Raw genomic sequence first — 22,867 nt, 5'->3', positions numbered from 1 at the left:
GTAGTGAGCTTGGGGGAGTTTCAGGTAAGCCCCCAAACTTTGGACGCAAAAGTCCAGGTTTGGGACAGGACCAGACTGGTGGACACTAAAGTCCAGGTCTGGGACTGGACGGCTAGATTACCACAACCCCACATTGGAGGTACCACTTGGATATATCTGTTTCTTATCCCTATGGCTACCGTTATGGCTACCTGGCCACTTGGGGATATAGATTCTAGCCCTCAACTCAACAACTGTTTTGTGTACGGCAAAATCCTTTTATTTATTCATTTGAAATTTAAAAGCATAACATAAAAGCATATTTATCTGGGGATGTCTGTGTGCTCCCTTCCCAGAGGTTGGCCCCCAAACCACAAGAAACTTGAACTTTAGGAGCTACCACATTTTTGATTAACCCAAGCACAGAAAAGAATATTTGTTAACCTTAAGGGACACAACTTTTTTCACATTGGCAAACATTTTTAATTACTCAGTTAATTTTATTAACAGGTTTAGGCCAAGTGTAAGCAAAAGAAACGTCACCTTAGAAGGAAAACTTTTGAGACTATTACAGAGACAAAATAGGAGTATAGAATATCATATTTCTTGTAACTTAAATTTATCTTGGTTGTAATGTACTCAGCTCTATACTTTTTTCTGTTTTAAGAGTCTTAAAAACAAGATGTAAAAAAATAAAACCATTTGCTTTCCGCCATTTAAAAAAACACACCAACATTTCTAGTAACATGTAAGATAAAGACTTGCCTGTCCTAACTTATTGTGTTGTCTTTTTTCTCTTTCTTTTTGGTTTCATTCTGAAATGGGGTACTTCACTTCACCATTTTTGCTGTATGTCAGCGCCTTCAACTCTATGGATATCATACTTCTACTAACAGTGTATGTACTCTAAATATTTTCTGTGTATATAGTTTTCACCAGTGAGATGGAATCATTTGTTATAACAATTGGCCCTTTATCAAGTAAATGAATTTTACTAGTATAAGGCCTTATTCCGTCAAAAGTATACTCTGTCTTCAGAGCCATAGAAGGCTGCAGATGCTTGCTACAGGCATAGAGTGACAGGCTGGCCCATCCAGAGGAGAAATGGATGCCTCTGGATAGGTAAAAAGGAGAAAAAGAGCTGGTCTATATTAAGGGCTTGAAGACCTACTCTGGGTGGGGTGGTGAACCCATGTAAATAAAGTCCCCCAACAACAATTAGTAATAAAAATTCTGTTTCCTTTCATGGGACATAACAGTAGAGCCTTCAGTATTAACCATATTCCTAGGTTTCGGTCAGTTTCCCAGCATCTTATCCTAATAGGGCATAGGGGAAGAGAAGGTCTCAACTGTTTTTTTCTTGCACTGTTTTGAGGTAGTTTTGTTTTATTTTATGAACAGAGTAGGATGAGAACAGGGGCTGTTATAGAGAGCCCAAGATGAGGACAGACTTTATTACACTTGATGACTCTTTGGGCAGAGAGTGGAAGGAATTTTCAGATTGATGAACTCTGTCCTTTGACCTTGGCTGAATGCCCTTTCAGAGTAGAGCAGATTTAGACTCCTTTAAAAGGTCCTCCCTGGCTGTCTAGCATAAAAAAGCCAGGGAAGAGCCCAGGCCTCAATCTTCATGGTTATATGGGGAGGAATTCATTCTTTTGAGCCAGATTAGCATGATAATTAGGCTGGATGGAGTTTGTGACTGCATTTATAGAAAAGAGGCTAGGATTTGAAGTTGTATATACAGTTCTGTTTCCCATGACTTTTGTAGCTGTGCAGCATTAACAAGAATAAAAAATGGTAAGAACTTCTTTATCCCTGAACTGAACACATGCAGTGCCATTTTTACATAATACTGTTTCTGATCATGCCTACATTTTAACTCTGTCACTTTGTCTTTCATACAATTGTGCCCAGGTAAGGCAGCACAGACATATTAAATACATACCTATTCAATAAGATGATAGTAAGTCAAAAAGTATGCACTATAGTCTTGACCTGAAGTCTATTGAAGCCTTTCTGTTGACTTTAGTGTGCTTTGGATCATGCCCTATGTCAGCGTGAAAGACTTAATGCTTCATATCTCTATATTTCCTTCCCTTTATAGTTTAACAAAACTTACCTTTAAGCATGTCTACATTTATAATAATGTTCTGGCTCTAGTAAAAAAAAAAATCTATTTTTATACTCACATTTAGAAAAATAAGCACAGTGGAGGTTTTAAATTGTTTTAAATAAAAGAAATGGATGGTACTTATGGTGAATTACATCTATTAGCATGCTATTGAATGTGGACCTGGAACTGGAATAATGAACACTTTTATATTTCTATCACTGAAAGCCCAAACTATGCAGTCCTGAGCACTCTCAGCGTCCATTGAAATCTGGGGCAATTGAGTGTACTCGGAACTTCATAGTATCAAGCTCTGAAGGCTACATCTTACATAAAATGTATCTATAAATGGGTCTGAGTAATTTGATTATTTCTGTCTTTTCATATTACGCATGATATTTCTCTGGAGCTAAGCTGGTGCATGCTGTGAATGTGTATTAAGACTAGTACAGCATGAGTTGCATGTGGATTTTGATTAGCTGAATGCAATCTTATTATTGATGATTATTATAAAAGTAACATGTAGAAAGATAAAATGTGCATGCTTCAAAAATACTAACTTCATCAATAATAATCAGTTTTTGTCAGATACATAAAGTACATCACCAGTAAGACAGGTAATTCAATGAATGATTATCTAACAGTATGTGTATCTAAATAAAGGATGAGGCGGTCAAAAGTATATGTAACTTCTTGAGGCAGTGATTTATGCTGAAAATTTTTTTTGACTTATTTGGTATATTTTGTCAATATTTTATGGTTTAAGAAGAGATATTCTTTCCTAACTTTTTAGTTAATTTTTTAAAAAAATATGAAGTTTCATTGACTAAAATACACGTAATCAACATGATACATCAGCAGTTAGATGAAAACCAGTTTATCTCTATTTAGCTAAAGAGCTTCATAACATGACGTTAAATGTGAAATGAAAAGGTTAGGCATACTAACTGTATTCAGTTTTTATCTTTTGTTCAGACTTTTAATGAATGTTAGCTACAAAATATATTATAATGCACTTAACCTTATACTGGTCAGAATAGTATACAGTTGTTACTTGCAGCATATTAAAACTATAGAAAATTAATTTTGGTTTGTAGAGGTCCAGTATATTGTATTTAATACTGGGTGACTCTCTTATGGATCTTTCTGGAAGCTCCCCAGAATGAGATTCCATACTTTAGACGAGAGAATTATTCCAGTCATGTGATAGACTACAGTAACTCCTCACTTAAAGTCGTCCTGGTTAACGTTGTTTCATTGTTACGTTGCCGATCGATTAGAGAACATGCTCGTTTAAAGTTGCTCAGTGCTCCCTTATAATGTTGTTTGGGAGTCGCCTGCTTTGTCCATTGCTTGCAGGAAGAGCAGCCCATTGCAGCTAGCTGGTGGGGGCTTGGAACCAGGGTGGACTGGCAGCCCCTAATCAGCTCCTCTAAGTAGGAGCAGACTATCAATTTCCGGGCAGTTCAGCTCACCATCCCCCCCACTGCCATGTGCTGTTCCTGCCCTCTGCCTTGGAGCTGCTCCCAGGAGCTACCTGCTTGCTGTGCAGAGGGGAGGAAAAAGGGGTGCTAATGTCTGGGTGTCCCCCTCCTCTGCTTCTGTCCCCCTCCACCTTATCTCCACAGGATGGAGGGAGCTTGCTGGCAGCAGCTGCAGTCTCAACTTGCTGATCTACCGTAAAAGGCAATGTACTTAGAGTGGGGTCAGCATACTTAAAGGGGCAATGCAAGTCTCTCACACACATGGGGTGCATGCCTCTGTCTCTCTCTGCCATGCTGTCTCCCCTCCTCCATTTGTGCTGTCTTGTAGAGTGTGAGGCTACATTAACAACGTGTTAATACTTGAGGGCTCAGCCGAGTGCTAGTTCATCATTTAGCAGAAAGGCATTCTCTGGGAAATATCCCGCCCTCTTCCACCCTCTGACTTCGCCACCTCAACCACAATCATCACTGCTGTGTACAGTATTAAATTGTTTAAAATTTATACTGTGCATATGTGTGCATATATATAAAATATAGTCTCTTGTCTGGTGAAAAAAAGTTCCCTTCAACTTAACCCTCCCATTTACATTAATTCTTATGGGGAAATTGGATTTGCTTAACATCATTTTGCTTGAAGTAACATTTTTCAGGAATATAACTACAATGTTAAGCAAGGAGTTACTGTATCTTCAGACCCATGGTATGTAAGATTTTGGTAATTATAGAGATTGTATTGGCTGGGAACAGTATATTTATCTATTTAATATATGGTCCAAATCAACAAAAGGGTTAATGTTCTATTGGCTAAAAATCTCTTGTCATATAATATAATTTTAGATGTTTGTTTTCTCAAACAGTATATAAATAAGTGCCAGATTTAAGTAAGCTTACTTTAAAAAGGAGTTAAAAATTATTTGACAAAATTTAAGTTTGTAATGACTCTCTGCCTTGACTTTATTAGAAAGCACAAAATGAATATCTTATTCATTTTTGTCTTATACTTGTTTATAAAATCTTTGTAATTTTCAGAGAAATTAAACAATATTCAAGGTTGCATCTCAGCTAATTTAAATCTTTGTCTTGCATGCCACTACATGCAAAAGTAAAATACCTAAGCATATAATTAAAGATATTTCTCTTCAGGCAAAAATATTGTGAACTACAATAAGTAGAAATACTTCACCCAAGAGAGCTCTGTGAATTTTTTTCTGTGTTCTTTTTCAGTAAGATGACACATTAGCTCGGTGTCAAAACATTGTTATTGCTCTTTACTATTAAAAGAAAGTATATTTCAGAATACATTTCTGATTTTTGATTCATCTTCAGGCAAATAATAATTAAATGACAGCCCTATGAGCATGTCTTCAGTCATGTAACCTTATTTTACTACTGGCTAGATTGGGAAGGTGAGTGCCATGGAAGCTGCATATGTTAGCTGAGAAAATATTGTGCTAACAGAGTATTGAGAATAAGATTTCAAGAGAGATTTTTCCTAAAATATAAATTGTAAGGTCTCCTTTCTAAATTTTAAACTGTTTAAATTTCCTTAGTACATATGATGTTGAATGTGTGGAAAATAAAAAATAAACCCTGCAGAATACTCCTCACAACATCTATGTGGCTTTATAGATATGCTAAAAATCCTAAAAAGAATCCCACTGGATTCTGCGAAGTGTACAATATGGGCAGACTATTCTGTAGTTTATGACAGTGTAAGACCTTTAATAGCAACAATTTATGCTGATTTTAAAAAACAAAAGTAAGGATATTTTTCCCACTTGTAATTGGAAGATTGAATTCAGTTCCCAATCTTTGTCTCTTCTGCCAGACTGACAGGAGTTGGGAGCATCGAAGGTAGGGAATCAGGCCTAGACTAATGGGGGAAAGGGCACGGGAGAAAGTGCAACAGAACATTCAACAGTGATAACAGTAACCAAGTTAGAAGAAGCCTTGACTGCCTCCAAGATCACCTTATCTAGTTCTCCTTAGCCAGAAAGATGGAAGCTGTCATGTTGGACCTCCAAGGGTGGTTGTAAAGTGCGGAAGAGGGCAAAATGTAAGAGGTGTAAGTGTCTTAGGCCTCTGAAATAGTTGCAGAGAACCTCCATGGCAAAAAGATATGGCTTACAGTTCTTTCAAAAAGAGGACATGGTAAATTTGATCACTGGACACCCACAGTCAGGGTTTCTTGCTGTATATCCTGCAGCTAGAGCTTGGTCTCAGTGGACTTAATTCTTATTTTCCTTAACACTACGAGGATTGATCTTTTGTTGGAATTAAATTTTTTGTAACTATTTAGACAGTGCTATTGGTGCAAGTCATGCTTTGATAAATCAGAAAACAAACTCCCTATCATAAGCAGCCTAATCTGTTTATATATTAATATGTTGACAAAATTATGAAATTACTAATAATACAAGCTTGCCAATACATTTTCACTTTTACATATACTCCAGAATGTTTCTGTTTATAGTAGGACTATCAAATGATTAAAAAAATAATTGCAAATAATCGTGAGATAAAAAAAATAGTCTCAACTAATCACAGTTTAATTGCATTGCTAAACAACAATAGAATTCCAATTTAAATTTATTATAAATGTGGATGTTTTTCTACATTTTCAAATATATTGATTTCAGTTACAACACAGAATACAAAGTGTACAGTGCTCACTTTATATTACTATTTTTAATTACAGATATTTGCACTGTAAAAAAGATTTTTAAAAGCACAATCTACAAGTCGAAGCGTGAAGGGGCATACAAATGTTTAGCATATCTGGCATGTAAATGCCTTGCAACGCCAGCTACAACAGTGCCCTGCAAATGCCTGTTCTCACTTTCAGGTGACGTTGTAAATAAGAAGCTGGTAGCATTATTTCCTGTAAATGTAAACAACTTGTTTGTCTTAGTGATTGGCTGAACAAGAAATAGGACTGAGTGGACTTCTAGGCTCTAAATCTTTACATTGTTTTGTTTATGAGTGCAGTTATGTGAAAAAAAATAATTCTACCTTTGTAAGTTGCACTTTCACTATAAAGAGATTGCACTACAGTGCTTGTATGAGGTGAACTGAAAAAATACTTTTTAAAATTGTTTATAATGTACAAATATTTGTATTAAAAATAATATAGAGTGAGCCCGGTACATTTGGTATTCTGTGTTGAAACTGAAATCAATATATTTGAAATGTAGAAAAACATCAAAAAATATTTTATAATACATTTAAATTGGTATTTTATTATTGTTTAGCAGTGCAATTAAAACTCTGATTAATTGCGACTATTTTTTTAATCTAGGTAATTTGTTTTGCATTAATCGCTTAAGTTTGTAAAGCCCACATTATGACTAATAAGGAAATAGATATTGATACTATTACCCTTTTGAAAATGCCTCGGGTTTACAAGGAGTGCGATATAATACTTTTCTTTGTGCAGGAAAAAAACCCAAAGGTAAACTCATGCAGTTTTCTTCTTTTTGAAGATTAGTTAGAAAAGATTTTAAAGTGTATAAGCTGTTGTTCTTTATGATTGTTGTGTGGTTTTCAAACAGTTGTGCTTCTTGAAACTTCTACAGGTACTTAAGACAGATGGAAAGGACCTTGTCCCCAGAAGCTATTGGGATACATTGAGACGTAGCACAAGCCAAGCTCTCTTTTCGGACCTTGCAGAGGTATAATAAAACCTCTGTCTGGTCCTTGAACAAATTGCCATTTTATTTATTTCCTTTTGTATTTCAGTGTTTTCCCCATTGTTGTGGATCTTATTTCCTTTCTTTTTAAAATAGTTCTTTTAAAAACAGTGTTTATAGAAAGCTGTCATATGAAATTAATGTGGCTGAATACAGTGGCATTACTTGAAGTTGTCGTTTCTAGTCAGCTAGCATTCTCTTTTGCAAGATTTGGAAGATCAAGTCCTATCACTATAGCCCTGATGTTAGGATATTTATCTAATACTAATGTTAAAAAACTCTGATTTCTACATAACTGAAAAATTAGGAACCCTTTTTCATTTAGGGCTTGATCCTGTGAGGTGATGACTTTAATGAGAGTAGAGAGCACTCAGCATCTCTCATGAAGTATCTTAGACTTTGCAGGTTCAGGCCTTTAACTTGCTTTAAAACATAGGTTAGCCAAGTTTATTTTACAGAAGGTCATGATCAGCAATATTATGTATGCCTTTGCTAAAGATTCTTTTTAATTTATTGTATTGAAAAGAGTGATGTTTCAGGCAGTTAAAACAATTGAATACATTAATCTCAGTCTTTAGCTATTGCATGATCATTGTGAATGGCTAGCAATATCTCTATTCCATCAAAAATGAATGTATGCAGGTATCTAAATTATAATAAAAATAAAAAGCTTATTTCATTATCTATTCATTCAAAAAGTTGAATAAAAAGAATGTGTATATGTCTTTGTATTGATAATTTAAAAGAGCAGCTAAAGGCCAGATCCTCCAAACTGGCATTTCTGTGCCCAGCTACAGTGTGAAGGAGGTTGCTGTACATTGGGTCAGGCTGGTCATGGCCCCAAGCACTGGCCACTTGTAGCAGCTCCCCAGTTACACCTCTATCTCAAGCCATGCAAATCACAACAGGGACAGTAATGAGGGAAGCATAGGAGCTGCTTTACCAGTCTTATGTCATCTGAGGATTCTCCCATATTGAGGGTATCTCCAGTCAGCTGGATTAGCTTGAAGTATGGCAAAGCTGGAGACAGATTATCTTTACACCTGTTGTACTTACATGAGCAAAATTAACACTTAGATGTACAATATTTTAAGATTACTATTCTTTAGAAGCCTTTTTAATGTGAACCTGTCCAGTAGGCAGTTAGGCACGTCATTAATGGTGCATTGCACTGACATCTGTAGACTGCAATCATTAAAACTTACCAGCATCTAGTTTTGGCATTTGTTCAATTCTTCCATGAACATTTTCATAAACTCTCTCAGCTAACATGCAAATCACTGAATACAAATTGAATATCCTTGGTTAGCTTCTCAGAGTATTTCCCACTACTCATTAGAATCGCATCTGTCTTGCTTGTTTGAAGCTTGAACTTGCTAGCTTTCGTCCATATCCTTATCTCTCACAGACTCTCTTAACATCTGGATGATACCATGGACTTCTGTGCTGAAAAAGTGACATAAAGTGAGGTGACATTGGAGAATGCGCTGTCTTACAACTTCTTCGGGTGTTACTGTGTAGACTGAAAAGGAGGTTAGAAAAGATTTGTTCAGACTCTGCAAAAGAGGTCTCTTCAGGAAAAGAAGTTGCCCATCCTGACTCTCTGGTATCTTTCTGAAAGGAATAAGTCAAGCTATGTAGTTCTACAGCCCACTCCCAATAGGTCAGTGGAGTTGAATGCTGCTGAGCTCAGCTTGTGGATTCATTCTGAGTGGATATTGGAAATTACTGAAGTTTCTAGAGCATTTGAAAAATATAGTACTGTGGAGAGATGTCTCTATCAACATAGAATATAACATACATATTTTGTACTCGCTGTAGAAGACTCCCATTGACATCAGTGATTTTAGATCATAGAATCATAGAAGATTAGGGTTGGAAAAGACCTCAAGAGGTCATCTAGTCCAACCCCAACTCAAAGCAGGACGAACACCAACTAAATCATCCCAGCCAGGGCTTTGTGAAGCTGGGCCTTAAAAGCCTCCAAGGATGGAGATTTCACCACCTACCTTGGTAACCCATTGCAGTGCTTCACCACTCTCCTAGTGAAAAAGTTTTTCCTAATATCCAACCTAGACTTCCCCCACTGCTACTTGAGACCATTGCTGCTTGTTCTGTCATCTGATACCACTGAGAACAGCCTAACTCTATCATAAGCATAATTCCCAAATCTGGACCTTAGCGTCCAAAAATCTGGGTGCCTGCATGAAACCCTCTAAGCTTAATTACCAGCTTAGATCTGATATGCTGCCACCATCCAAATTCCAGGTTTTTGGCTCACTCTGGTCTCCCAAAACCTTCCCTGGGAACCCCAAGACTCAATGCCCTGAGTCACAACAAAGGAAATAACCCACTTCCCCCACCTCTCTCCCACCCAGAATTTTCTCTCTGGGCTAACCTGAGAGTACTGATGCAACCTCTTTACATCAAATACCAAGAAGCATGTCTCTTCTCTCCACAAAGAGACAACCAAATACAAGGAAACAGAAAAGATTCATCTCTCTTCCCCCTCCCACCAATTCCCTGGTGCTGCAGAGATTCACCCTCCGTAGATCTACACAAAGAGAATTTCCCTCCCCTTCGTTCCTTAGCCTACCCAGAGAGAAAAACTCAAACAGTCTTAAAAAGAAAACTTTATATAAAAAAAAGAAAGACATAAAAATATTCTCTGTATTAAGGTGACAATAACACAGGTTCAATTGCTTAAAAGAAAAGGAATAAACGCCTTATTCAAAAAGAGATACCATTTAAACATTCCAGCACACACACATGTAAATACAAAAAAACAATAACAGCCTATTATTTTTCTACCTTTGTACTTACAACTTGGAACTGAAGATTAGAAGCTTGAAGATAGAAAAGATCCCCTCTCATAGCTGAGAGGCAGACAAGACACAGACCCAAACAATCCCTCCCTCAAGCTTGAAAAATCGGGTTCCTGATTGGTCCTCTGGTCAGGTGTTTGGTTCCCTTTGTTAACCCTTTACAGGTGAAAGAAACATTAACCCTTAGCTATCTGTTTATGACAAGCTCCATTCTCTTTGGAAACCTCCTTCAGGTAGTTGAAGGCTGCTGTCAAATCCCCCCTCACTCATCTCTTCTGCAGACTCAGTAAGCCCAGTTCTCTCAGCCTCTCCTTGTAAGTTTTGTGCCCCAGTCCCCTGATCATTTTCATTGCCCTCCACTGGACTCTCTCCAGTTTGTCCACATCCTTTCTGTAGTGGGAGGGGAGACCCATAAAACTGGACACAATACTTCAGATGTGGCCTCACGAGTGCTTAATAGAGGGGAATAATCACTTCCCTGGATCTGCTGGCAATGCTTATACTAATGCAGCCCAGTATGCTATTAGCCTTCTTGGCAACAAGGAGGTGGTGAAGGCTCTTGCTGGGGGTGCGGGTTCTGGGGTGGGGCCAGAAAATAGTTCAGGGTGTGGGAGAAGGTTTCGGGCTGGGGCAGGGGGTTCGGCTGCAGGGGTTGGTGAGGGTTCTGGCTGGAGACGCGGGCTCTGGGGTGGGGCTGGAGATGAGGAATTTGGTGTAGGAGGGTGCTCCAAGCTGGGACCGAATGGTTTGGAGGCCGGGAGGGGGATCATGGCTGGGATAGAGGCACAGGGAGGAGGGCTCCAGCTGAGGGTGCAGGCTCTGGGGTGGGGCTGGGGATGAGGGATTTGGGGTGTAGCAGGGTGCTCCAGGCTGTGACTGAGGGGTTCCCAGGGGCAGGAGAGGGGCAGGGGTGCAGGCTTGGGTGGCGCTTACCTCAAGCAGATCCCGGAAGCAGCAGCATGTCCCACTCCTACGCGGAGGTGGGGCCAGGCAGCTCTGCATGCTGCTCCTTCCTCAGGCGCCGCCCCTGCAACTCTCATTGGCTGCAGTCCTGGCCAGTGGGAGCTGCAGGGGTGGCATCTGCAGACAGGGTAGTGCGTGGAGCCCTGTGGCTGCCCCTAAACGTAGGAACCAGAGGGGGGACATGCCACTGCTTCTGGGAGTCACGGCACGCGCGCATGGAGCAGCCCCTGACCCTGCTCCCCAGCTGGAGCATGGGAGTGGGACAAGCCCCAGGTCCTACTCCCCAGCAGGAGTCGAGGGCCACATTAAATCAACTGGTGGGCTTGTTGTGGCCAATAGGCCGTAGTTTGCCCACCCTCAATCTAGATCATTAATGAAGATGTTAAACAAAACCAGCCCCGGGACCAACCTTGGGGCACTCCACTTGATACTGGCTACCAACTAGATGTTGATCTCGACGATCTAGCCAGCTTTCTATCCACCTTATAGTCCATTGATCCAATTCATACTTGTTTAACTTGCTGGCAAGAATATTGTATCAAAAGCTTTGCTAAAGTCAAAATATATCACGTCTACCGCTTTCCCCGTATCCACAGAGCCAGTTATCTCATCATAGAAGGCCATATTTCCTTTCATTCAAGGATCTGAAGTCTGTTTACAAAGATGAATACATGTAATTATCCCCATTTTAAGGATGGGGAAATAGAGGCACAGAGGACTAACAAGACTTTATCCATGGATTTAAAATTCATTGAAAAGCTGCAAATAGAACTCCTATTTCCTAGTTATATGCCTGATATATGTTGTCTGTCTTTATGCTTCTGTTTATATTAGGTATCTTAGAACGAGTGTAAAATATCTCTTAACAAAGACAGATAAGCCAAACATTCATTCTCATTGAAAAGATTTTAAATAAATTAGATCAGAATAGATTTTGATATCTTATTACTTGAAAATAAATTGTGTTCTTTTGTTGCTTTGTTTCCTGTTATAAAACAGAATTCATTTTACTTTGAACAATAACATCAAAGGGATAAAGCCATTATTTTCGGCTCACCCCTTATGAGACTTAAGTTATATAATGCTATTAAGACACAAGGGACATTGATATAGTTTTCAGTGACTCAAGACTCTGTAAAAGCATATTGAGGGTTTTTTATTTGTTTTCCATTCAGTGAAACTGACCAAGTAGAAATAGTAGAAAGACTTGTAGTATGTTTTTTTTGTTTTTTAACTAATATGCTAATACTCACAGTTCTGTAGATATAGATTAATGCAACCTGAATCTAACAAGGTTATTAAAAAAATTTACAGGATGAAAAATGAACTTGCAGTCTGATATCTGTTCAGTGTGCTTGAGGGAAACTGCTTGAATGTACTTAGAAGGTTAATTGTTTAAAAGATGTAGAGAATCAAGGTATCTCTAGTTCAGTGCATTATGCCCTGTAGTGAAGGACAACAGAGTATTAAAGGACAAATAGTCAGTGATTATTGTTCTCCAGTTAATCAGTTCATTTCAGGAGTAAAGCTATCTTAACTGAAGGATATAAAATGTCTTTCTACATATTATGCCATCGTATTTCTCCCTGGAGAAGAATACAGGAATAAGGAGGAGAATAGGTAGAGTTTGTGAAATATAAACTTGAAAATCCTAAACGGATTTTATTAAACTACTAAAGGTATCTCTCCTATTCCTTTAGTTCTTACATGACGAAAGGAAAGGGTTTTTTGTTGTTACTACTTGTTCTTCCTCTTTCGTTCTTCAGTATCTTCTCTTCAGTGATTCATAAGTACTACTAGTACATATGAAACATTAATTTTCACAATGAAATAGGTAAACTTTGAAAACATTCAAACTTGAATACAGTATATCATAAAGGATTTGGACAGTGTGGATATTAAATAATTTTTGTTATCAATACACCATGCAGCTGAGTAAATGCATTTTAATGTTATTTTGCTATTGCAGTTTGTCTCTTCATAATGAACCAAGATTCACATATCTGAATAGTGTCAGTAATGCTGACTCATAGGTTATTCTTAGAATGTGTAGTTTTAGGGCCAGGTCTTAGCTTCAGTAGATCTATGCCAGTTTATGCCAACTGAGGATCAGCTTCTGCTGCAAAAATTTTAATAAACCAACTGTGAAATACTTGTGATTTTCACATCCTTGCCATCCTTTGGTACATATTTTTTTCTTTCATTGACAAATCCAATCAGACTAGACCCTATATTCATAAGTAGCAATTTTAACTCCTACATCTTTACTTTCTCTTGGCGTTTCTAAATCACCGTGCGCATTTTACATAAGAAAAACAGCTGTATCTCTTTCCTTATTGATCTCTCAAGTCTTTATGTATATTTAGGACTTCTTAAATAATAGCTCCTTTCATGATTATCATATCCAACCTCTTCTTTTCTCATTCCCTCAGATAGGATAGGGTGAGCGCTTTATGTTTCTGTTTAATTGTTATTACTGATAACTTCTTTAAAAAAATGTAGTCTAGTATTTAAACTTTTTCTAAATAAGTAGCCATTGTGACATAGCATATTCACTTCCTTCCATTCATTTTATTGTTGTTTATCCAGAAAATCTGACTGGTTTCCTAAGCTCCATGCCTTGCTTTATTTCAGCAGATTGGTTATACCCTGCCTCTATAGCTATTATTATATACATTTCATAAAAATAAAAGGGGCATCTAGTATTTGTCTTTACTGGAATTTATCAGGGCATATATGTGCATTTCAAGGTAAGATTATTTGTACACATGATCAGCATTCCTGTTTCTAAGCATAGTGCTATTTAACATTTTACACTTCCAAAATCTTGTTCAGACGTTTGGCCCAGTGCTGCTCCCAAAGAAGTCAATAGCAACATTCTCACAAATTACTACTCTGAACATCCTTTACTGGGGATGTGTTATTTCTAAGAATAGATATCTTTTGAGGACACTTGTTTCTGGAGAAAGGAAATTTAGTTATCTGAAGATTTTCTCTGGAGATTTTCATTAAGTCCTGTATCAAGTCCAATAAATTGGAATAGAACTAAAGCAATACCACTCAAGATGTGTGGCCTGATTGCTTCATTTAAGGGTTGTTCCTAAATTTCTTATAAATCACTTAACTTCTTCAGATGGTGACCGAGGTTTCAAAAAAACCTCTTATGCCCTGATCCTGGAAGCTGTGTTCTGTCGGCAGATCTCATACAGAGCCCCAGTGATTTCAAGGAAAACTGCCCATATGTTGAAAGATCAGGGCCTCATTCTACTGATTCATTATATCCAGTTCTTAAAATACTCTTTCATTATAACAAGAGGGTTTTTATGAAAGAGAAAAATGAACACACACATACGCAGGTAAATGCAACAAATACTAGTTATATAAAAAATGTGGAATGATACATAATCTCTGTATTCTACTGAGGGTTCTCTCTTACAATATCAATGACATGTCGTTGAGTAATATGAGTGGTAATACTAGTTGTCTTCACTATTCCCTCATTCCTATGACTCACAAGATGACTCTTTTTTATATCATGAGGCAGTTATGACCATATATATCATTTGCATATTATAAAGTTGCTGTCTGCTACTGAGACCTCACACCATGGGCTATTCTTGCTCCCAGTAGCTCCAATACAAAGTACACCATTGGAGATGGTTTGAAAACACACACTCATAGCAGTGTTTTATTTTCATGTAATTGCAAAATTGCATCATGGAAAGTGCAGCTTGGGAAAACTAATTAGATATATGTGTAAAAATCCATGGTCCTCCCTTACGTTCTAGTCCATTTTTCCCTATAGTTTCTGGTTTTATTTTTCATTCCTTTTTCCTCATGATATTTTCCACTAACTCATTGGGGGTTTTTTTGTGTGATCTTGTACTAATTGCAATTAACAAGTGAATGTTTTATATGGAAAGTGTATGATAACTAAAATAACATCACTGATTTGAATACTATAATTACCTTTCTAACATTATAAACATAGGATGCATGAATTCATATCTTAAGTATTTGCTGCATAATGCATTTCTCTAAATACTGACTATAAAATGATTTATTTGATAAAGCTTTTGTAAAACAATTAAAGCCTTAACTAATTGTCTTATTCTAATGGTTTTTAAGCGTGCAGATGACATCTCAAGTTTGCTATCTGATACCACACTGCTTGTGCATTTTTTTGGCAAGAAGGGGAAGGCTGAGCTAAACTTCGATGATTTTTATAGGTGAGCTTTGATTTTATAATTTCTATGTAAACAATGCCCTCCATGTCTGTTAGTAAATAATATATACATAATATATTTAGTTAAGAAGATAATTCTTTGTAAGCATCTTTTTTTACCAGACAATTCTTTAGCTTTATCTTTTCTGCTGAAAAGATTTAAAACAAGGATAAAGAAAGTTTTAAGACAATACGCAGAATTCAAAATTTGTTAGGTTGTTTTGGTTTGGTTTTAATAAAGGCCAAATAAGCATTCCTCTATTATCATCAGATTTTGTAAGCTAATCAATTAGAGAATGTCATTAGTTACATATGTTGACTCAAAGAAATGCTGTGCTATAGAAAGTAGTGTTTGTGGTCCAGTAGGTGGTATTCTTGCCCCTCCCCAGTACGGAATTAATGCCCACTCCTGTGTCATCGTGTACTTGGCTGTACTGGGCTGCAGGAGGTGCAGCACTTAAATTGTGTTTTTTATCTCCTTCCCGTCTTCCTGCTTGTTACATTTTCTCTTTAGATTGTAACCTCTTTGGGTCAGAGATTTTGTCTTCACATCTATCTCTTCTGCTATGGTCATACAGTGGTTATAATTTAAAAGTAAAAAATTGCCAAAAGATACCACACAGGTTTTCACAGATCCCGTTGCCTGTTCCCTTATGTCCTCTCACAAACTAGATTGCTGTGAGGGAATCCAACCATCTGAATATCTGGATATTTTAAGCTTCCCTGGATCTTAGCAGACTGAAGCACTGTTGCTTCCCTTGGTATCTCTGGTACATTTCCTGAACATTGACTCTGTCGGTTACCCCTTGATGGAAACCCTCAGTCCACCTGCCTAGGCCCCCAGGTCCAGCACTGACCCCCAAGATACTCCAGTAGCTTAAACACATGGCATAGATACTGATTCTGTGCGTGCTCCAGGGCTCAGCACCCACAAGGCACCAGTAGGTGGCAAGACCACGTACACGGTGCACAATGAAACCAGAAGGCACCCTCTGGCAAAAACAAAAGTCACCGCCTGTGCCTGATACACATGGTCTCCAGAATCCCACGGTGGGGGTGAGCCTTCAGGGTTACAGGTTAATTCTTTCTGGTGACATGTAGTAAGTATAGCATATAACAACAGACAGGCAGACTTTGAGCAAGTTCTAACACATTAATGTTCTTTATTTAATTAGACAAGAAATACACAGATCCGTATAAGAAATAATAAATCTTACACTCATTTCCCCTCACTCTAGCTCACTCTTTCTTAGGGGGAACATTTGTGTTCAGAGAAGCAGGGTCCCCACTCCTCCTGCCTTAACAGTTCCTTACAGCAGTTTAGCACATCTTTAAGATGGTGAAAAATGGCCAGAGAGAGAGAGCAAATAGATTAAGTCTCGCCAGTTATAACTTGCCAGTCCTTCTGTCAGGTAACTACTGAATCAGCCTCCACAGATGATCTAAGACCCTTACCAGGTGACTTCATTGTTAGGTGACCTCTTCCCTGATAAACCATTTCTCCTGATAGGGATCCAGTTTTTCTCTGGAGCAATTAAATTTCAGTGGCTAGCCATCCAGATTTAACAGCCTTCTGTTGTCAACCCTGTACCACTACCTTGTTGGAATTTCAGTCCAACATGGAGGTAGCAGGACAACAATGGAGCCTGTAGTCTGGTAAAAATACATTCTCAGAGTTTACAATTTCAGAGAGAATCTGTACAGACAGATTCTCCAAATTGTTACAACAGGTACCATAATTATTACCTATTACGAGTGTAGGTGAAAACTGATTCTAGTGGCACTTAAAAGAACATTACTAAGTATAGTTGTGCCACAGAAAAATTGCACCATTGATCAAACTAAGAAAAAATATGTTTCTGCCAGATTCAAACAAGTAGAAAGTTTGGCTTCTGCTTCTACACCAGTACTACCAGTGCTTACTTTTTATATGCTTACCTACCTAAAAATGGATTTTGTGAGTTTTAATTACTGAGTTTGTGAAGTGCTTTGAGATCTCTGGGTGAAAGGAGTTGTAAAAATGCAAAGTACTTTTTGTACTATTTGTGCTTTAGATTTATGGATAACCTACAAACCGAAGTTCTAGAAATAGAATTCCTTTCCTATTCTAACGGGATGAACACCATCAGTGAGGAAGACTTTGCTCATATTCTTCTGAGATATACAAATGTGGAAAATACATCAAGTTACCTGGAAAATGTACGTTGCAGGATCCCTGAAGAAAAGGTAGGTGCTCAGATACTACAGTGATGCACAGCAGATAGAACCCCAAAATCCTAAGGATGCGTCCTAGTGCCATTGAAGTCAATGGGTATTTTGTCATTGACTTCAGTGGCACCAGGATTTCTCCTTAAGTATCTTTGATCATCTACTTTGCATCTTCTGTTTTACAAAATCCACACTGAATGACACAGTATTTAATTTGTAAAATGTGTAGTGTTAAATAACAAGGAACCATGTCAGGGGAATTATCCAGTAATTATTTTTGAGGTGTTTAAAGACAGTGGCTTAAGACTATATTAAATCTTCAGTTTAAACAACAATATGCTAGTGCTGTAAGGAAATGAAATTTCCTAATATTGAGGCTTTTCAGCTTTAGGGAAAAATCACATTTTTTCTGATTTTTTTCTCTTGGCTACCACCTGATTATCACCTTTTCAAAAGCAATATTGACACTCTCTTTATCTAGTTCTATAATAGTCGGTCATTTGTAGATAGCGATTGATGAGTGAGTGTTTCTTATCAGTGGCTGAAGAGATATTTTCAAAGAATTTGTGAACTAAGAACAATAAAGAACTTTAGGTAGTTAATCCTTCATTATTTAGCAGCAAATGTGTTCTCAGTAGTGTATCTGAGCAATAGAAAAATCTAGTGGTAGCTGAATGCATCAATGCAAATCAATAGAGCTTGTGTTACAAGTACCCCTTAGAGCATAGGATGTTTTGGATATATTTCTTCTACTTGTGTTTACAGAAGGATCAGGTTAATATGTCCTTGCAAACAGACTGACTTTGTTTAAAATGGCTACACATTTTGATAGTATTGACAGTTCCGCTTGTGGAACTAAAAGCACTAAGTATACTTTGGCAATTACCTTAATTTGTTAGTCTGAAAAACAAACCATTAAAATATCATAAAATAGCTAGGACATTTAAAAAATTAAAATTTAAAACAAAATGCTGAATGTAAAGCTGGTTATATTTATAACAGATGCCTTAAGCATACAAAAACGAGTGGTTTGAGCATTGGCCTGCTAAACCCAGGGTTATGAGTTCAATCCTTGAGAGGGCCATTTAGGGATCTGGGGCAAAAATCTGTGTGGGGATTGGTCCTGCTTTGAGCACGAGGGTGGACTAGATGACCTCCTGAGGTCCCTTCCAACCCTGATAGTCTATGAATGTTGTTATAGTTTATGTGAGACACAGCAATTGTTTTGGGTGCGATGTCACAACCCTTACTAAGCTATACAAGGAAATGAGGTTACTCATCTGTTACTCCTCCCAATCTCACTCTTATTCCCTGGGGTGGAAAGGATGAGGAGCCCTTGCTCTGCACACTCACCCACTTGCCCGCCAGAGTAGCTGACTTGGTACATGGCACAGGAGGAACAATCTGCTTCATAAAAAGGGATGAAGAATTTCACTCACTCTCCAGATCAAGGAGGGAGCAGAGAAGAAATTGTTACTTTCCAAGAAACAGTTTATTCTCTGGTCTGCTCCTAGGGCAATGCAACTACTCACTCCCCCTTACTCGGGGTACAAACTAGTCCTCTGGGGTCCCAGATCTAAATATGAGCCAAAGTGCATATGGCTTTAACTATTTGAAAGCCTTTGCAATGTCATGTAAATGGTTTTTGCTTCAGTATGTTACGGGTTTTTTTGCTGTGTGGCAGCAGATGTATTTTGTTGTTGAAATCAAACCTTATGTATATGGGAGAAGGCTTGTTTGGAAAAACAGAAGTTTGTTGTTAAAATTCTTTATTTTTAATAGCCACAATAATATATATAACACACAGGTAGTGGAAAATAATGGCACACAATCATGGATATAGAGATAAACATGTATATAACTGTCTAAGGTGACAGTTTAGTTTAAAAGAAAAGATTTGTATTTGTATTGATTTATGCATAAGAAATACTCATTGAAGTTCAGTATCTCACTTCTCCATGTCACTGGTTTGGTGGGAAAAGTCTTCAACTTAGTAGTCTCCCTTCTTTCTCTTGGCTGTGCTCTGTAACAGAACCATCAGCCAGGGAAACTACCTTGTCAGCTCATATGTCCCTGATACGTTTTCTTTGCTGCCTAGTAAGCTTTGTCATCTAAATGAGAACTTACGTACATGTTAGTTTTAGAGATTCCGTGTCCCTTCATATAATTCCCATAATTCTAAATGCAGTATACTATGCTACATCTCAGTTTTCTACAGTTACATACTAGTGATTCTAAAAATATACACTCACAACTGTAGCTAAAGTAACTCCTTAGAATAGGGCTCACAGATACTCTGCAGACTTTCGAAAATGGGACTTGGGTGTCTAAGTCATTAGGTCCTTTTAAAAATATTAACCTTTATGACTGATTATAATGCAAAAATAAGACATATTAGGTCTTCACTATTGCAAAAATAGAATGTTTGGTTATTATTAAATTCTCCAACAGTAAAGGAAAACTAAGAACTCAGTTTTCAAAGAAATGGCTCTAGACTGTTATGCTGCTATATTCACAATTGGCACGGTTAGTCTTTTTGTGACTTTTTATATGCAGAAAACCATAAAACAATGTGATGATCATTTGGCTGACTACACTCATGTTGACACATTTGGCTGGCATGCTGCCTGCTTACAAGATGTTCTACTTTTGCTAACTAGGTGCCAAATACTGATTCATTTAGACTGGCAGTTTGAATTACACTACAAATAGCAGCGCTTAAAGGAAGTTTGGCTTTTTAACTGCCACATTCATGTCACAATCCACTTTGTTGTGCTAAAAATATAATCTGCTCAGTGAAATGAACACATGTGCTTTCACTTTTACCTGGAAACTAAATAGGAACCTGGGAAATCCATTTAGATCATTTCACATGTCAAAATATATGCAGAATTAGATTATTACTCTTGTATAGATGTTCAGTTTTACAAATAAATTATTTTAGGAACAGAAAAAGACATCCAACTCTGTATGTCCAGGACCACTCCCTTTTTTAGTTTAATTTTATTGTTTCCTTTCTCTCTCTCTCTTTCTCCTTCCCCAGCTTTAAGGTAAGCTGTTGTAGCAAATGTTGTGGGCCTGCTCTTGAGTGATACCGAGCATCTGGAACTGCAGTTGATTTCAGTGAAAGTTGTATTGTGCAGAGATCACACTTTATTTTTATTGGCATTAATGCAAAAATTGTGGAGTACATGCACTTTATGTGATCCTGGCCACACAGAGAATGACAAGATGTGAGGGATGCAGTTTAAATACGCGCAACTATATTAACTCATCTGGGAATTACCCGGTAATAACTCTCACAGTGCATGTCATCGTTCATTCCTTAATCATTTCCACATACATTTGGGGAGATCTGTTGTTAGCCCTCCTTGGTCCCAGCCCATTGCTGGGACCTTTCCCTCATTAAGAGGGTTAAGGGACTGAGGAAAGAGGGATTTGACTTGACAAATACAATTATCTTTTCTTTCATTTAAAACCAAACAAAATCCAACTTCAATACAGTAGAATACCTGAAAAATAATTGTCAGTGAGGTTGCACAGTAGCCAGATTCTAATTTTATTGCATTTTACTATTCAGGCTTAATCCATCTGAAAGCCTCTGTGATCTGCTTGGGTATTTAAACCTGAGTGACTTTCAGATGATATTTTCTCATGAGACAGCCATTCAGCAGAATGGTTGGACTACTGCTGAAGCCAAAATAAAAAATCAAAATGCAGCTTTGCACCCACAAGTTGAAAAATGTGTATGAGGCAGAGAAATCATACCAGTTTTGAGCAGTTACCATAACTTGTATAACAGGCATGTTCAGCTGTGGTTGGACAGAGGTTTCAGCTCAGCAATTTATCCTCCATTGTTTTGGGATGTACAGATTTGTCTTTTTATGAGCTTTGGCCATAGTGGATGTGTGGATGGGTTTGTTCAGTTTTTGTGGGTAAGGAAATTAGGAAAGAGGTCAGAACGCTTTCTCCTTTGGATCAACCCTGTCATTGTGATTTTTGGTTTGTTAAATGATTGGGTACTTTATTCCTGATGAGGGCCAGGGAGTGAGATAAGAAGTCAAATCTCATCATCAACATTAATATTATCCTTTGAGAATCTGGATGGAAGGGGCTATATGAATACAAAGTACTATATTCATGTTTAATGAATTTAGCCTGACCACAGTTATGCTGAAAACTAATACACCACAAGTTTGTGACTTGTCCATGAGGTACACAGGAAATCTGAGAGAGAACAAGGAATAGCACCTAGTTTCCTGATTCCAATGCCAGTTTCACTAGGACTGCTTACATGTGTGAGGGATCACCCGTGCTTAATGTGTTGCAAGAATGGGCTGATGAAAGACCAGAGGATGATATAAACTGCTTTCCCAGGTATATCTAAAACAGGAATAGGACTGGGGAAGTAAAACTGTTGCCCAGTGTGGATTAAATCACCCACACATTCAGATATATGTAGATGTCCTGAACCCATCCAGCATGATAATTTACATCAATTCTCAAGGCTAGGCAAAAGACGAGACATTATTCTTAGGAAGGGTCATTGTGGAATGCTAATGAGATGTTTCACACTCCATCCCCTTCAGTTTCAAATGCCCTCTCCATCTGTAGAGAAGGAACCAAAGGAGGGAGAGAGAGATGAAGGCTTGCACCAGAAGTGCCTACCTAGCTAAGTAGGTAGGCACTTTCTGTTATTGGTGGGCCTGCTAAGGTCTGACAGAGTGACCTCTATTGTTACAAATATGATGATTTCCATAAAGTCAAACTGTTTGCAGGTATTTCTAGGACATGTTAACCTGATCCTTCTATAAATACAAATAGAAGAAATATATACAAAATATCCACTGACACCATAGCAGGTTCATGGGAGGTAGGCATGTGGGCATGAAGCCAGAGGGGGAGAGAGTTCCATTTCCCAGCTCCTCTGACCTTTTCTCACCTTGACTTGCCTATAAGACATCTCAAATTATTATTATTTGTACTACCATGACATTTAGGAGCCATAGTCATGGACCAGGACCCCATTGTGCCAGGTACTATAAAATCACAGAAGAAAAAGACGATCCTTGCCTCACAGAGCTTACATTTAAGTATAAGACTAGAAACTGGTGGACATAGATGGATAAATGGGGGAGTACAAGGACAGCGGCATGTCAATATTGCTCAGCATGATAGGCAGTGGCATAGCAGGCATCAAGTGTTGTGTAGGCATCACGGCTAACGAGGGTTTTAGAAGAAGATAGTGAGAGCTTTGCAGACATTTATGGGGAGGAACAGCATGGGATAAAGCAAGAAAATTTAAAAAATGTGTGATGGAGGCTGGCATCATGGGCTGATTGAAGGTGGAAGCTGACCCCTCGATAGTAAGTGAAAGTTGA

The 22,867-nt window shown here is 37.9% G+C and overlaps 1 protein-coding gene across 2 annotated transcripts in view; it reads left to right on the top strand.

Annotated features, from left to right (window-relative positions):
* Positions 1 to 22,867, top strand: part of MICU3 (mitochondrial calcium uptake family member 3) — a 90,423-nt gene that overhangs the window by 45,370 nt on the left and 22,186 nt on the right. Inside the window, exons 7-10 of one of the 2 annotated variants that reach the window (XM_032770064.2) lie at positions 838 to 876; positions 7,152 to 7,247; positions 15,182 to 15,282; positions 17,333 to 17,504. In XM_032770064.2, coding sequence (XP_032625955.2) covers positions 838 to 876; positions 7,152 to 7,247; positions 15,182 to 15,282; positions 17,333 to 17,504 — 408 coding nt within the window. The remainder of the gene's footprint in view (positions 1 to 837; positions 877 to 7,151; positions 7,248 to 15,181; positions 15,283 to 17,332; positions 17,505 to 22,867) is intronic. The other variant, XM_075066433.1, reaches the window with a different exon arrangement.

Source organism: Chelonoidis abingdonii, chromosome 5 (assembly GCF_003597395.2).
Source record: "Chelonoidis abingdonii isolate Lonesome George chromosome 5, CheloAbing_2.0, whole genome shotgun sequence".
NCBI classification, from domain to species: Eukaryota; Metazoa; Chordata; order Testudines; family Testudinidae; genus Chelonoidis; species Chelonoidis abingdonii.
The sequence above is the reverse complement of the archived record's forward strand: the minus strand, read 5'-3'. Positions and strand labels throughout refer to the sequence as shown.